General features: G+C 39.9%; 2 protein-coding genes across 5 annotated transcripts in view; both read left to right on the top strand.

Moving 5' to 3' along the window:
* Positions 1-17,669, top strand: part of FAM189A1 (family with sequence similarity 189 member A1) — a 501,535-nt gene that overhangs the window by 348,164 nt on the left and 135,702 nt on the right. The window contains exon 1 of one of the 4 annotated variants that reach the window (XM_046009857.1): positions 16,865-16,898. The exons of the other annotated variants lie outside the window; for them this stretch is intronic. The gene's annotated coding sequence lies outside the window, so the exon portion shown is untranslated. Of the gene's footprint in view, positions 1-16,864; positions 16,899-17,669 lie in introns of those variants that run through there. 4 annotated transcript variants of the gene reach the window in all.
* NSMCE3 (NSE3 homolog, SMC5-SMC6 complex component) lies at positions 10,403-11,702 on the top strand. The gene has a single exon (XM_046009858.1). The coding sequence runs from the start codon at positions 10,484-10,486 to the stop codon at positions 11,342-11,344; it is 861 nt and encodes a 286-aa protein (XP_045865814.1). The 5' UTR covers positions 10,403-10,483; the 3' UTR covers positions 11,345-11,702.

Genomic DNA, 17,669 nt, shown 5'->3' on the forward strand with positions numbered 1-17,669 from the left:
ATGACTAATTATGTTGTACATTTTTCATGTGATTAGGCATTCTTACATCTTTGGAGACATGTCTGTTCAAATCTTTTGCCTAGTTTTACAACTGGATTTCTGTCATCTTCTTATGTTCCAAGAGTTGTTTGTATTTTCTATATATGTGTCCCTTATTAGATACATGATTTGCAAACAATTTCCCCCAGAATGTGTAGATTGCCTTCTCACTTTCTTGAGTATCCTTGGACACACACAAGTTTTTAACATCGATGAGGTACAACTTACCAATCTTCTTGTTTATCACTTCTGCTTTTAGTCTCTTATCTAAGAGGTCACTGACAAACCCAAGGCCATGAAAATTTGCTCCTATGTTTCATTCTAAGAGTTTTACGGTTTTAATTCTTACATTTAGGTCCATGTTCTACTTTGAGTTAGTTTGGTATGTGGTGTGAGATCAGGGTCCAATTCATTCTTTTGCATGTGAATATCCATTATCCCAGGACCATCTCTTGTTACCCCCAGTGAACTACCTCAGTCCCTCTTTCTAACCATGGATGTATGGATTTACTTTTGCACTCCCACTTCTTCTCCATTGCTCTATATGTGTATCAGTTTACCAGGGCTGCCAAACAAAATACCACAGACTGGGTGGCTTAAATAACAGAAATTTATTTTCTAACAGTCTGGAGGCTAGAAGTTCAAGATCAAACAGTTCATTAGTATGTTTTCTCCTGAGCCTCTCTTCTTGACTTGTAGACCACTGCCTTTTCACTCTGTCCTCACAAGGCCTTCTCTCTGTGTCCACATATCCCTGGTGTTTCTTTCAGAGATGAAGAAGAATGGTGTCCTTCTGACGGCATCAGTCTTACTGGATTAGCAGCCCCCTCTAATGACCTCATTTTAACTTAACCCATTTAAAGACCTTATTTCCAAATTCAGTCACATTCTGAGGTACTGTCTATGAAAGACCCACAGAAAATATCACCCTCTATGGGAAAAAGCTTGCAGCCTTCCCATTGAGATCAGGAACACGACAAGGATGCCCACTCTCACCACTCTTGTTCAACATAGTATTAGAAGTCCTAGCAATGGCAATCAGACAACAAAGAGAAATAAAAGGTATCCAAATTGGCAAGGAAGAAGTCAAACTCTCTCTCTTCGCAGATGACATGATTCTTTATATGGAAAACCCCAAAGACTCCACCCCAAAACTACTAGAACTCATACAGCAATTCAGTAACGTGGCAGGATACAAAGTCAATGCACAGAAATCAGTGGCTTTCTTATACAATAACAATGAAAATACAGAAAGGGAAATTAGAGAATCGATTCCATTTACTATAGCACCAAGAACCATAAGATACCTGGGAATAAACCTAACCAAAGAGGTAAAGGACCTGTACTCGAGGAACTACAGAGCACTCATGAAAGAAATTGAGGAAGACACAAAAAGATGGAAGACCGTTCCATGCTCTTGGATTGGAAGAATAAACATTGTTAAAATGTCTATACTGCCTAGAGCAATCTATACTTTTAATGCCATTCTGATCAAAATTCCACCGGTATTTTTCAAAGAGGTGGAGCAAATAATCCTAAAATTTGTATGGAATCAGAAGAGACCCCGAATTGCTAAGGAAATGTTGAAAAACGAAAATAAAACTGGCAGCATCATGTTACCTGATTTTAAGCTTTACTACAAAGCTGTGATCACCAAGACAGTATGGTACTGGCATAAAAACAGACACATAGACCAGTGGAACAGAGTAGAGAGCCCAGATATGGACCCTCAACTCTTATACCATACACAAAGATAAACTCAAAATGGATAAAAGACCTCAACCTGAGACAGGAATCCATCAGAATCCTAGAGGAGAACATAGGCAGTAACCTCTTTGATATCAGCCACAGCAACTTCTTTCAAGATATGTCTCCATGAGAGACTGTGGACTCTGAAAAACAACCAGAGGGTTTTGAAGGGGCGGGGTGTGGGGGGGAGGTTGAGGAACCAGGTGGTGGGTAATAGGGAGGGCACGTACTGCATGGAGCACTGGGTGTGGTGCAAAAACAATGAACACTGTTATGCTGAAAATAAACAACAACAACAAAAAGATATGTCTCCAAAGGCAAAGGAAACAAAAGCGAAAATGAACTTTTGGGACTGCATCAAGATCAAAAGCTTCTGCACAGCAAAGAAAACAGTCAGCAAAACAAAGAGTCAACCCACGGAATGGGAGAAGATATTTGCAAATGACAGTACAGACAAAAGGTTGATATCCAGGATCTACAAAGAACTCCTCAAACTCAACACACACAAAACAGATAATCATATCAAAAAATGGGCAGAAGATATGAACAGACACTTCTCCAACGAAGACATACAAATGGCTATCAGACACATGAAAAAATGTTCATCATCACTAGCCATCAGGGAGATTCAAATTAAAACCACATTGAGATACCACCTGACACCAGTTAGAATGGCCAAAATTAGCAAGACAGGAAACAACGTGTGTTGGAGAGGATGTGGAGAAAGGGGAACCCTCTTCCACTGTTGGTGGGAATGCAAGTTAGTGCAGCCACTTTGGAGAACAGTGTGGAGATTCCTCAAGAAATTAAGAATAGAGCTTCCCTATGACCCTGCAATTTGCACCCCAAAGATACAGATGTAGTGAAAAGAAGAGCCATCTGTACCCCAATGTTTATAGTAGCAATGACCACGGTTGCCAAACTGTGGAAAGAACCAAAATGCCCTTCAACGGACGAATGGATAAGGAAGATGTGGTCCATATACACGATGGAGTATTATGCCTCTATCAGAAAGGATAAATACCCAACTTTTGTAGCAACATGGATGGGACAGGAGGAGATTATGCTGAGTGAAATAAGTCAAGCAGAGAGAGTCAAATATCATATGGTTTCACTTATTTGTGGAGCATAACAAAGAACATGGAGGACATGGGGAGATGGAGAGGAGAAGGGAGTTGAGGGAAAGTGGAATGGGAGATGAACCATGAGAGACTATGGTCTCTGAAAAAAACCTGAGGGTTTTTTTTTTTTATTTTTAATTTATTTATTTGACAGACAGAGATCACAAGTAGGCGGAGAGGCAGGCAGAGAGAGAGGAGGAAGCAGGCTCCCCGCCGAGCAGAGAGTCCGATGCGGGGCTCGATCCCAGGACCCTGAGACCATGACCTGAGCCGAAGGCAGAGGCTTTAACCCACTGAGCCACCCAGTCACCCCCAACCTGAGGGTTTTGAAGTGGCAGGGCGTGGGAGGTTGGGGGAACAAGGTGGTGGGTAATAGGAATGGCACGTATTGCATGGAGCACTGGGTGTGGTGCAAAAACAATGAATACTGTTATGCTGAAAATAAAAAAGATCAAAAGCTTATGCACAGCAAAGGAAACAGTCAACAAAACAAAGAGGCAACCCACAGAATGGTACTAGGAATTGGGACATAAACTTATAAATTTTAGGAGGAGGGAGACACAATTCATCCCATAACAATATGTTTATGCTTGGGCCAGTACCACAGAGCTTTGACTAACATAGTGTTATAGTAAGTTTTAACATATTGTAGAAGTGTGAGGAAATGTGAGTCCTCCAACTTTGTTTTTTTTTTAAGCGTTTTGGCTATTCTGGGTCCCTTGAATTTCCTTATGAGTTTTAGGATCAGCCTATCAATTTCTGCACAAAATGCATCTGGAATTTTGACAGGGATTGTCTTCAATCTGTTTTATATATTGTTAGATTTAATTTGTTACTATTTTGATAAGGATTTTTGCATCTATGTTCATAACGGATGTTGGTTTGTAGTTTTCTTACTGTCTGCTTTTGGTATCAAGATAATACTGGACTTGGAATGAGCTGGGAATTGGATTTTCAGTTTTCTGAAGGAGTTTGTAAAGAGTTGGTTTAAATTATTTTTTAAAAAATTTTGGTAGAATCCACCAATGAAACTACCTAGAGCTGGATTTTTCTTTGTGGGAGGTTTTTAAACTACTAATTCAATCTTTCTTTGTTGTAGGCCTATTTATATTTTCTATTTCTTCTTGAAATCTGCAACTTTCTAGGAATTTTTCCATTTCACCGAATTTATCTGATTTGTTGTTATATAGTTTTTTATTGCTCATAGCATTTTAATTTTTTTTTTTTTTTTGAGATTGGTAGTGATATCCCCTCCTTCATTCCCGATTTTATTAATTTGGGTGTTCTTTCTTGGTCAGTATAGCTCTTTTTCAGTTTTACTGCTTCTCTAAATTCTTGGATCACCTGTAATGAGCCATTTTCTTATTTCACCGGTGCCAGGCTCTGCACTTCTTTCCTTCCTCTACAACGCATGCTGCTGGAGTTGCTGGCAAGTGGCCAGAGGCCCAGAAGTTTCTGGCACAGCAGACTTTGCTTTTATGAGCCACTGTGAATCAAAGAACACACTGTTTACATGTCTCCTGAGGCACCATGATGCGGCCTCTTGGGAGTCCAGGCTGAATGGGCTTGAAACTGCTCAAGGCCTCTCCCAACATCAAGGCCTGATAGCATTTGACCTTCCTGTAAGGCTTCCTCTGAGGGCAATAAGTCAGCAGACTGGACAGGCTCTTGAAGGACTACCCTCAGAGCTGTAGCCTCTCTCAGAAGAGAGACATGGCTTTCTGCCAGCTGAATACCCATAAGATCTTGGGTCTCCCCAGTCCTTGGGAAGGGGCAGGCTTTCTCCTGATCAGATACCCAACCTCTCACTTGCATCTCAGAGAGGAAGAAGCCTATACACTCTCCTTTGGAGATTTTGGATCAACCATGGCTTTTGTGTACTCTCCAGCCTTGAATGCATACCTGCTTTCGTTGCTGATTTAGCTCAAGGGATGGAACCAAGAAGGAGAAGGGATCAGGGACATGGGGTCTGTGCATACCCACCATCTTTCCAGGATTCCTACAGCCATCTCTGAATATTATTTCTGGTTTTCAGTTTTTAATTGTTATCTCCTTCAGGACCACCAGTTATGTATACATGTGAGGTTTTTCTTGTCTGCCTTCAGTATTTTCATATTTCTTTCTTATTCACTTCTTTTATTCTTAATCCATTTCAATTTGTTCATTTTTCTCCAAACAGCTTATCTGTCTTGCCCCTGAGTATTAGCCTTGTCCATTCTCCTCCTTAGTGTCCTTGCCCTGTGAGTATACCTCTGTTGTAGGCTATAGTGAAACCTACAAGAAAAGAATGAGGTTTCTGTCACCTTGAAAGGTGTGGCAAAATGCTTTGCATTAAAAATGGAGAACACAGCTACTCTAGAATAACAAATACTTTAAGACATGTTCTAGGTTGTCTGAAACTTCTTTCTTCAGTGGTAAATCACCAGATTAGGTCATATGTACATTCTACATGGAAAAACGGTCTTTCATGATTTCTACTTTGGCCTTATTGCTAAGCAGTTAAAATCATAAGAGCATTCCTCTACCACAGAACATGCCCAGAAGTAATAAAAATGTCAAATTGTATTCAGATCACCGCTCGTTGTATTCAATAATCTTATCGGTAGTATTCACTTTGTATTGCTTCATTCTCTTGAAACCAAGTCTCATTCCTTAGTACCTACTTTTCTTCTGCTTAATTGAGTTTGGATACTGTTTAGCCAGAATTTTTTCAGTTTCAAGGGAGGAGAACCAATTGGAAGTAGGTAAAGCAAAAGGTGATTTGACTTGCTTCCCTAAGTAGTTAGCCCCAGGAATCTGACCTTGAAGTTGGAAATCAAATGGCAGCATCACATCTATTTCTCCATCTCTTAGATCTTTGAGTTGGCTTCACCATGAGGCAGGCTATGTCCAAGCAAAGGCAAAGGTGGCTAGGCTTACGTCACCACTCCTCTTCTTGGCTTGGAGAAAGAACCTATGTGAACCTCTGAAAGGATGCTGACTGGACTTCTGAACCAGTCGCTGTGGCTGGTCTGAATCTCCTGCACCCAGGAAAGAAAGGTAGAGCCTTAACATGGTCTTGTAGAGGTGGAAGAAGCATCTTTTCCTAAAGCAAAAAAAGATGCAGAGCAAGAGGCAAAACAAGCAGACAAGAAACTTACTGGCTACTCTTGAGACCTTACGTGTCTATAATTTTATAACTTACTAGACCTTAATGATTTCCGTAAGTAAAAGGCCCTGTATAACTGGAAGGTTTTTATTTCTTGCAAAGAATCTAAGAAGGTGTTTCTGGGCCAAATGGCTGTAATGCTTGGAAAGAGCCTTCTCCTCAAGCTACACCTCTCCAGCCCCTTCAACCAGCTCTGTTGGTGGAAGCTCCGTTGCCATTTAAAGTATTCTTCCATGAGGGACAAAGTGTTATTGAGGAGTCCTATTGTGTGATTTAACCTGTATGGATCTTTTACGAATGAGTGGATACAAGGGATTTCATTGCAACCATTATAGTATCTGGAATCCTTTTCCTCCTGTCTACTCACCAAAATAGTATCTGCCTCCCCCGCTCCAACTCCTTTGCTCACATGCTGCACACTGTCCCACTTTCTTTCACTGGAAAAGGCGGTGAAGCTGCTCATATAGGTGGCTGCATGCTTTTATCATTGCTTTTCACCCCAGAAAGCCCTTACCTGCTTTTTGCACTACGTGGTTAGCAGGAAATTTAAAATCTTTCTCTGGTCTGCAAGAAACACCAGTGAATGAAGAGGAGAATCCAGTAGATAATAAAGATGATTAGAGCTTGTTGGCAGTCATTTGCTACCAAGGAGATGAAATAAAGCAATTAATTACTCAGAGACAGCTAAAGAGCAACTGGTAACTGGTAGGCATTTCTTTGTTCAATGCATTCGAAATCTTAGCTAGCTAAATTCTGCCTCAAAGAATTTTTCCTTTTTGGGGGGCGGGGTCTAGAAATAAAAGTATTAAGGTCATTAACAGAAACTGAGAAGGTTTTTCTTTTTAAACCTCTCGTCTTGGGACACCTGGATGGGTCAGTTGTTAAGCACCTGCCTTTGGCTCAAGTCATGATGCCAGGGTCCTAGGGTACAGCCCCGCATTGATTTCCTCCTCTCCCCCCCACCCCCCGCTTATATTCCCTCTCTCATGGTCTCTGTCAAATAAATAAATCTTAAAAAACAAAACAAAACAAAACCCCACTTGTCTTTATTACTTCACAGGCTGAACAAAGTCACAAATGTCATATTCAAGTCACATTGAATTTGCTGAAAATCCAAATGTGTACAACTGCTGGAGCATGGTGTCATGGGAAGTTAAAATAATTGAGAACATATTTTTTTTTTAAATTTTATTTTTATTCATTTGACAGAGAGAGAGAAAGATCACAAGTAGGCAGAGCAGCAGGCGGGGGGGTGGGGAGGCAGGGAAGCAGGCTTTTATCTCCCAAGCAAGACAATCAACACTGAATTTCATTTTTAAAAGAAAATAATTTTAATAGCATCTCGATGTATTTCTTTCCAGAACTTTTCCTCATTTTTGTGTGTACAAGTGTTTCATGTCAGTAAACAACATTCTACATAGAGCTTTGTAGAGTCCTCAGATATTTTCCTTAACATATACCCTGTAGAAGGAAACAAACTTACCAACTTCCCTGTCCCAGACTCCAGCTAGACACTTGACAAGCCTATCTCATTAGTTCCCTGATGCCTGGGTTATTAGAGTAGACCCCCCTTATCCGTGGTTTCACTTTTCATTCTCAGTTACTCTTGGTCAGCTGCCTGTGCAAGCAGACAGGTCAGTAACAGGCTAACACTACATCACAGTGCTGTGTCATTCACCTCACTTCATCTCATCAATGTAAGCATTTTATCATCTCACATCATAAGAAGGGTGACATTTTGAGACAGACCATATTTACATAACTTTAAATATATTGTTATAATTCGATTTTATTATTGGTTATTCTTTTTAATCTTTAACTGTGCCTAACTGGTAAAATTTATCATAGGTATATATTCATGTATAGGAAAAAACAATATATATAGGAATCAGTGGTATCTGCAGTTTTGGCATCCACTGAGGGGCTTGGAACGTATTCCCTCGGGATAAGGAAAGACTATGGTAATCTCACGTTGTTGATTTGGAGACAGAAAGGAGTGTCGGTAGCTCCCCTGATACCACAGTTTTCTAATGTAGGTCCAGCTAACTCCATACCTTTGCTTTTTCAAGGACATATTTTTGTTCTGTTTCAACATATGGTTAAGAGCAGTGTCTGGCAGGACACGGTCTTCATTTAGAAACAGATCCACCACTTATTTGCTATAGGCTCCCAAACAGTTAATATTTTCCTCTGTGCCTCAGTTTCTTCCTTTGTGTGAAGAGAAACATCACACACAGGTCTTATAGGATTGTCGTGGTGATTAAATGAAGTGTAATACATGTAGACCACTTAGAGTCTGACCCACAGTGACCTTTGTAATAACTGTCAGCTGTTGTTTATGTATTATTATTACTGTCAGTGTTGTTATTACCATCATCATCACTACAGTTTTTCCCCAAACATCCATGTTATTCTCAAATGAAGGGTGGTCTGGATGACTTCATGCAATGCCTAAAGTTCATTCTAATACTATTATTACATGTCTGTATTTTCTCACCTGTCTGTATATTCTCCTGGACAGTGTAGAGAGGTGTTTTAACCAGTATCTTTTCTGACTTACTTTGAGTATAACAATCTGAATTAAGATGCTGCTGAAGGACACTGCAGATTTATACTGAAAATGCAGCCTAATTGTTGACAAAGGTTTTCATCTCATTTCCCATTTCTCTCTCCTCTGTTGGTTGCTGATTTCTTTCTCTCACTCTCTCCTTCTTTCTTTTTTTAAACTCAGGGTACAATTGATCCTTCTGGAGGGACCTCTGCAGAATTCTTGATTGCAGGAGGTTTAACAAAAGTCCAAATTTGTAAGGAAGGAAAATGAAGCAGATGAATTTTCATTGTAAAAGAAAAAAAAAAGAATGCCTTGATGATATATTTGTTTTTCTTAGTAAGCGTCTGTCATTAAGATGGATGCTTGAGGATATATTATTGTTAGATCTTGTGTGGAACAGGAAGTTATTAGTCATAGTTTCCCAGATCTTAGCCTACGTGCATCACAACATGGAATATCATTTTACATTTAGATTTGCAGTTTCAGGGCCATTATCAGATTGCATTTTCATATTGAATTACAAACAAAAATTTTATGTTACTAACACTTAATGAAATTTTAATAAGGTTGTGTTTTGATGCCATTATTCAAATAATGTGTTTTGAATTGCCTTCCTTTGAATATATTTGCATTAAAGAGGAACTCAATTTGATTTGGTTCTTTGAAGTTTTCCCACTTTCTGGGCAGCTTTAAAAAGACAAAGTAGGAAATTCAGTTTCTTTTCTTTAAGTCAGTAAATAGAAAAGGAACCCATTTGCTAAGATCTGCAGAAGTAACAGCAGCAGACTGCAGATGGCTTCAGTTAATGAAATGACTCATGTTGGCTATTAGAGCTGCACAATTAAAAATATATATATAAAGTGCACACATCACAGATTATGAGGAATGACACTCCTGGGTTCTCTTTTCTTTCTCATTGGGCCCTAAGGCTAAGATATTAAAAATTAAGAAATTTTAATCTAAGAGATTCACATTATGGCAGTTCTTGATCAGTGATGCCCAAAATTAGATGGGGATCTCTTGAGGGATCACGTTTGTTTGCAGCACTCTTCTTAGCCATTTCTGCTGAAATTGTGGTTGCGGGCCCAAGGCAGTTTACAGGAGCAAGTGCCTTCCAAAAGACAGAAGCAGGAAGACCTCACTGTAACGTACTTTAGGTGGTGGTTTTGTCCTAGCAGTAGAGCAGAGGGAGTTTAATGCATAGACCGTAAATACTGAAAAGAGTGAAAACGCGGTTAAGAAGAGTCCCGGTTGCAAGGCAAGCTTGCTTTTTACCAAACACTCATTTTTAGTCAACTCTTAGGGGCCGGCGGGTGAACGGTTCTGAGGGTTTGAACCTGAGCCGAGGGGGAAGGAGTCATCTGGGTCTTTAATTCTCCCTACGTCGTTTTATGTAGGAAGAAACGCTTCTGCCTCACTTTGACGCTCTAACCTTCCTCTTCACCTTACTTTTCTCCCACTTTCAGACTTTCGAGTTCCCTCCATCTAAAATATTAGCGATTCTACCACTCTTAATACTCACTTTCTGCAGTACTTGCCAGGGAGTGTGGTCCTGAACTTAGCCGCAGACTCACTTAGGAGTTTCGGTTCTTGTTCTCTGGGTGGTTTGGTGAAGACAACGCTCTAAATTACAAAGAGAATCACCTCCAGGACTACAGGGATTGCCGCCGCCGCCGCCGCCGCCGGGCAGACACCCCCGACGCAACGCGCGGTCTTCGCCCACGCAGGCGCAGTCTCCGTGATGCAACGCGCTTCCCCTCTGGCCCCGCCCACGGCCGCCCAGACGTGCCGCGCGCCAACCCACAATTCCCGCTCCCAGCTGCGATCTTGCAGCCGCCGCTGCTGCCGCCCGTTACGGCTCCAGCCGCCGGGGACATGTTGCAGAAACCGAGGAGCCGGGGTCGCCCTAACTCCCAGGTGGAGAGGGAGAGGGACTGGGGACGCGGCGGCTCCGAGGAGGCCCCGAGCACCTCCCGTGGGGCGGGCAGCTCCCAGGAGGCCCGGAGCTCTTCGTCGCAGGGTGCCCGCCGGGCCGAGGCCTCCCCGGAGGTGGGGCCCAGGTCCCAGCAGCAGCTGGAGCTGAAGGTAGCCGAGCTGGTGCAATTCTTGCTGATTAAGGACCAGAAGAAGATCCCGATCAAGCGCACGGACATACTGAAGCACGTCATCGGGGACTACAAGGACATCTTCCCGGACCTCCTTAAACTGGCCGCCGAGCGCCTCGAGTACGTCTTCGGGTACAAGCTGGTGGAACTGGAGCCCAAAAGCAACACCTACATCCTGATCAACACTCTGGAACCCGTGGAGGAGGATGCGGAGGTGAGAGGCGATCAGGGCACGCCCACCACCGGCCTCCTGATGATTGTTTTGGGTCTCATTTTTATGAAGGGCAATACTATCAAGGAAACGGAGGTCTGGGACTTCCTGCGTCGCTTAGGGGTGTACCCCACAAAGAAGCATTTAGTGTTTGGGGACCCAAAGAAACTTATTACCGAAGAATTCGTGCGGCAGCGTTACCTGGAGTACCGGCGGATACCCCACACTGATCCCGTAGACTATGAATTGCAGTGGGGCCCCCGAACCAACCTGGAAACCAGCAAGATGAAAGTTCTTAAGTTTGTGGCCAAAGTCCATAATCAAGACCCCAAGGACTGGCCTGCACAGTACTGTGAGGCTTTGGCAGATGAGGAGGCCAGAGCCAGACCGGAGACAAGTGGACCAGCCTCCTCCTCTTGAAGTCTGAGACAGATTCTGAGGGGTTCCTGGGGAAGGTCAAAGGCACTGGGTGAAGGGGTAGGGGTGGGAGGCATATTTCTGTAACGCTTAAATGTGTGTGGCTTTAGGAGGTGCTTGCAAACTTTTGTTCTCTTTTAATATTATCAGTTATTTGGTCCCAACTTCTCACTTTTAAAAATATTAGGAGAGGATTTTTGGTTTGATTTGTTTTACCGCTGTATATTTTGGCATAAAAGTTTTCCTAACATTGTACAACTGATTGAAAAACTTTGTACCGTGATCTGGAACAGGTATTTTAAAAAAGAACACATCGGTGAATTGTTTTGGCACCAAGAAAATAAAAGCGAAGTGGATATAATCTGGTCTCTTAGTAGTTTGTAAGTTAAAATAAAACCCTTTATAAATTAAAAATCAAAAAAAAAAAAATGTAATTGTCTCTATCCCTTTTTACCTTAAGACAGCTATTTTATATTTATATATTTCCTATGTATATAAGCATTATGCATCATCTAAGTAATGTACATATTGTATTTTCTCTGAATAGCAATTTTTAAAATATTCATAATTATCAGTCAGCTCTGTGACTGACCACTTAGTGCCATTTAGTTTTTTCCTTTTTTCCCCCTTTTTTGCTGCTATAGTTGTAATAAATACTGTATCCTTGAAGCAATTAAGTTTTGTGCATTTTTAAATCATGGTTAATGAGATACTAATTTCATGACCTAAAAACAGCATCTTAAAAACATTTTTTTCTTGCTACACACTATTAAGGTAAATAATGTTTTGTAGAAGTTAGCTTACTTTTATATAGGTGTGTACATGTTGGATCACGATCTAAAATAGAAAAAACATTTCTTGGGGCTCCTGGGTGGCTCATACGATTAAGCATCTGCCTTTGGCTCAGGTCATGATCTCCGGGTCTTGGAATCAAGCCTCACAGGGAGTCGGCTTCTCCCTCTGCCTCTCTCCCTGCTTGTGCTTTCTCTCTCTCTCTCAAATGAATAAATAAAATCTTTAAAAAGGAAAAGGAAGAAAATACATTTCTCATTGGGTACAAAAAAGTGGATAAAACTGTTAGTGATTAACCATGCCCACTTGGGAATCACTACCTGGTTCAGATTCTGGCTTCATGTAACTAGCTCTATTAATTTAGGCAGGTTATTTGTATACAGATGTTTCCTCACCTGTGAGATGAGCTGATAATGCTCATGGCTATGTGTGATCATGTGGTAATTAGATTTTGGAAGTATATGCAAAGTTCTTGGTACAAATGCCTGGTGTGGAAGATTTTAGTTGTTAACTTTGTTCCTTAACTTTTTAAATTTATTTTTTAATCTTGGGTCTATAGTAAAGTTTTTGTTTGTTTTTTGTTTTGTTTTGTTCTCAGGTTTTCTGTCTTTATCTTCTCAATCATGGAGTAGGAGTTACTGGTTCAAAAGTTATATCAGGGGCACCTGGGTGACTCAGTGGTTTAAGCCGCTGTCTTCTGCTCAGGTCATGATCTCAGGGTCCTGGGATCCAGTCCCGCATTGGGCTCTCTGCTCAGCAGGGAGCCTGCTTCCCTCTCACTCTCTCTGCCTGCCTCTCTGCCTACTTGTGATCTATCTCTGTCAAATAAATAAATAAAATCTTAAAAAAATATATCAGTATTCTTCTAGCCTGACTCTACTGTCTGGTGCTTGGAAAAATGTAACCCCTGGTATATTGTGAGTACAGCCCATATGAAGTAGAGCAGGACAGACAAAAGACCTAATCTGGACTTGAGAGCTAACTGTATAGTGAAAGGGTATGGGTTTTGAGGTTGTCTGACAAACAGAATTTGAATTAGGGCTCATGCTATGTCAGCATGGTGATTTGGGGTAGATTTTAAGTTCTCTGAATCTCATTTTACCTATAAGATGGGAAAGACAGTAACTATATCATAGTTTATTACATGGATTAAATGAGTCCAAAAAAAGAGCTCCTAGTCTCCTCCCATTGTATTCCTCCATAGCCTCTGGCAAAATGCTGTTTATAGTCAGAGATTCAACAAATAATTATTCAGTGGGTGAATAAGTATGATTGTTTGAGAAGCTATTACAAATTAACCCCGAAGTGAGATAATTTACTTTAGCTAACAAAAAAAAAAAAAAAAAAATGGATTTGATCAACCCTGGACTAAATGCCCCCTAGAAGGGTCTATGGTGGGTTTGTAGCAGTATAGAAGAATGTGATAGGTTACCGTGTTTTATTTCATTCTCTTGAATTAGAATTTGCATTTATTTCATCAGTGAAATATAATTGGTCCTTGAAGGCATTTCTTCTTAGTTTGCATTTTATTTCAGTGTATAAATTACCTTGTGACTGAGCATCCTGCTTACCGGTCCCTTACCTCACTGATTGAATCCCTTCTGGAGTGTTTTAGCACTGGTATTTTCACCTGTATGTTGAAAACTGTCATGACCCAGAACCCGCTATCAGTTTTGTCTGAAGCAGATCTCTTCTCCCAGGAACTCCTATACTTTTCCATAGAGATGTTAACAACCTACCTTTAATGAATTACCATTTTGTTTCAGATTTGATTTTTTTTTTTTACTTTTTTCAAATTTTTATTTATTTTAAGGAATCTCTACACCAAACATGGGATTTGCACTCAGCACGCTGAGATCAAGAGTTGCATGTTTTCCTCCTGAGCCTGCCAAGCGCCCTCAGATTTTAAAATGTAAGACATTACAGGCCAGATGAAGCCCTCTGTCTTTTCTCTTTACCCTTCCCAGATGGTCAAAAGTTTGGGGACATCATTCCATGGTATGACTTAACACTTTTACCCCATACACACACACATACATATATGAACAATATGTATTTTGTGAGCTTCTATGACTTACATAGTGCGTATTATACTACTCTTGCAACTTGCTGTTTTAACTCACCTTGTTCAGCCACAAAGGTCTGATTTATTCTTTATAGTTGTTCCTTTATGTGGAGAAAAATTAACAGTTTGTTTATCCATTTCCTAATGGTTGGACAGGTCCTTTCCAGTTTTTTGCAATTTGCCTGCAGTGTATAGCACTTCCTTAGGCACATGGGAGTTTCTCTAGTCAGAAATAAATAGAACAATCATGGGGCACTGCCAGCTTGCTCTGGAGCTTATGTTAAATGACAATTTGCCAACATTGTAGAGATCTTTTTTACTGACCCGCCCTTACGAAAATTACCCCTTCCAGCCCTACTGTGGGTATGTAGTGATGATTTGCTATAGTATTAACGTGCATCTCTAGTTTACTAGTGACATTATTTTGCCATCAAGTTTTATATCTGTTAGACTTTTTCTATTTTTTGATTGATTTGTTTGATTTCTTTATATGTTCTGCATATTAATCCATTGTCTTTTATATCTAAGGCAAACGTCTTGTCACATTTCACTTTTTTTTTTTTTTTTGGTCATACAGATGACTTAGTTTTAATGTGTCGAAATCATCAATGTTTTATTTTTAAGAGCTATATTTTTTGTGTAGGGCTTTCGAAAAAAGTCTCCCTAATCCTAGTAAGTGTTAAAAATGTTTGACTTTCACATTTATGTTTTTAATCTATTTTTGCATATGATATGAGGTATGGATATAATATTCATTTTTTTCTATATGGATTGCCTAGCACCAACTTCTCATAGTTTATCCACACTGATTTATATAATATGCTCTCTATTATAAACAATATCTCACATACATACAAATTTTGGCGGGGACTAAATTGATTTATATGATTTCCTATCCCTTTGCCAACACCATGCCATTTTAATTCTATAGCATCATAATGTAAGGGTTTTTTCTCCTTTTCAATTCTTACAGCTTTTATTTTGGTCTTGACTTCTTTGCACTGGCTTGGAACTGCAATACATTCCTGAAAAGAAGTGGCAACAGCAGGACTCAAGGATGTTCCTGATTCCTTGTTCCTGATTTAAAAAAAAAATCATTTTTAAGATATTGTATCAACTATGTTTGGTTTCAGTTTTCTTTCTCTTAAATATCCTTATTTGTATTTTGAAATATCCCGCCTGTTCTAGCTTGCTTAGAGATGTTTGGAAAAATTATGAATAGTTTTTTTTAAGTTGTATCATATTCTTTATTAATCTGCTAGATGATTAAATTTTTGTTTTTACTCTGCAATTTCAGTATATTTTTTAACGTAGTTTAGCATAGTAACACTGATAGGTTTTTCTGATACCTAACAATCCTGGGACAAATCCTTCTTGTGGATGATACATTTTAAAACAATTGTTTTTTTTAATTTGCTAAAAACTTATAAGTTATATGTTTTGGATCATAAGGGGAATTAGCTTATAGTTTTCCTATGTTGTATTGCATTATTGGCTTTGCGATTACACTTTTTTTTTTATTTATACCCATACCTACAGAAGAGTTGTAAGCACAGTGCAAGGAATTTTTATCCCCTCCCCCACCAGCTATTTGAGCACATTAGTTATCATGTTTCTTTAGTCTCCTTCAGTCTGCAAACAGTTCCTCAGTCCTTCTTTGACTTTAATGATCTTGACACTTGAGGACTACGGGTTTTTATTTCGTAGAACATCTGCAGTTGAAATTTGTCTGCTGTTGCTTTATGATCAGATTCAAGTAATGCATCTTCGGCAGGAATACCATAGAAGTGATACTGTGTTTTTCTTCTTGGATCCTATTAGTGGCACAAAATTTCAATTTGTCCTGTTGTTTGGTAATTTTGATCACTTTGATTAAAGAAGGCTTTGGTTTGTTTTGTTTTGTTTTGTTTCCCCTCCTCTAAAATTATCTATGCTCCTTTGTAATAAATGAGTAAGTTATGTGGGGAAATACTTTGAGACTTTGTAAATAGTCCTCACCAAATTTTCAATTTATTCGTTGTCTGTTTCTATCAGCGTAGACACATGAGTTATAATCTCTTACTATCATTATGTCTTTTGATACTCAAATCATCTCTGATTTGGCCAGTGAGAAACTTTTTAAGCTGACTTGTGTGTCTTCAGTGTGCCCCCATCATTCTGAGCACTTCTTTACTTTCCAGATCTATTATCTACTGAAAACTTGGGATTACATTGATAACATCATATCCATTCTAACACTATAGTGTTCTTCTAGTCCCCGCCCCCATATTTGTACCTATCTTCTCTCCAACAAGGAGTAACTCAGATTCTATTATCCTTCCAATGTTGATTTGACCAATGCCCCCATAAGTAACCAGTCTCCTATTGTGGCTGCTACCCCTTCCCACATGGGGGATGCCTTCAGCTCCCCTGTGCTGAGCTCACATCCCACAGGAACTGCCTTTCTCTGGGCATACACCCACCTCTCAATTCTTGGGCTCCAGCTCCCTCCTGGGGCCCTTGCCTTTTACTCCTCCCCCACATATATCTTGCTCTGTTCCACTTCATGGCTTTACGACTGAATTGCCCAAGAAATAGAAAACATTGTTCTATTCCTGTAAATGAGTTGGGCTGCTCTTCTTTTGTCATGTTACAGGATTACATGTTTTTGAAAGTTTTGAAGAAATCCATCTGTAAAAGGTTCTGGGCCTTGTGTTTTTGGTAGGTAGATTTTTATTTCCTAATTTTATTTCAATAATGGGATGTTCAGATTTTCTCTTCAAATTACTTTTGGTCACTTGTATTTTCTAGAACGTGTTTTTCTTTTCTTTTCTTTTCTTTTTTAAAGATTTTATTTATTTATTTGACAGAGCGAGATCACAAGTAGGCAGAGGGGGAGGGGGAAGCAGGCTCCACGCCAAGCAGAGAGCCTGATGCTGGGCTGGATCCCAGGACCCTGAGATCATGACCTGAGTAGAAGGCAGAGGCTTAACCCACTGAGCCACCCAGGCGCCCTTCATTTATTTTCTGAAGGATTAACAAAGTTTTCTTACCCAACCTTGGGATACTCTGAATATCAGAGTCCTGTTCTCTGGTTATAAATTGTCGACCCCTAAGTGTAGTCAGCAGGGATATACTAAGCTTCCATACACATTAGTAAGTCTATTTTATTTGTTTTGTTTTATATGGGAAGAAACAGATTTGAGAAGGTTTAAGTGTTATGCCATATAAAGAAAGGACATACAAACCGTCTAGAGGTAGTATAATGACACAACTTGGAGGCTGCAAAACAGCCTAATTTCTGAAGATGAGCTGGAAGTGAAACGTAGAGGGAAAAGCTGACCTTTCATGGGAACCGAACAGCACAGTGACTGTTTATTGGTGAATCTTTTTTCTTTTCATGATAGTTATCTCATTTTGTACCTTTTGTGAGCTTTTCTTTTTTTCTCATTGGGAAATAGCAGGCCTACACAAGTACACTCCAAGACTTAT

The sequence above is a fragment of the Meles meles genome, chromosome 6, assembly GCF_922984935.1.
Source record: "Meles meles chromosome 6, mMelMel3.1 paternal haplotype, whole genome shotgun sequence".
In the NCBI taxonomy this organism is placed as follows: domain Eukaryota; kingdom Metazoa; phylum Chordata; class Mammalia; order Carnivora; family Mustelidae; genus Meles; species Meles meles.

Bases quoted from the DNA above. Each gene is read 5' to 3' on its own strand.
- NSMCE3 (XM_046009858.1), top strand. From the start codon at position 10,484: ATGTTGCAGAAACCGAGGAGCCGGGGTCGCCCTAACTCCCAGGTGGAG.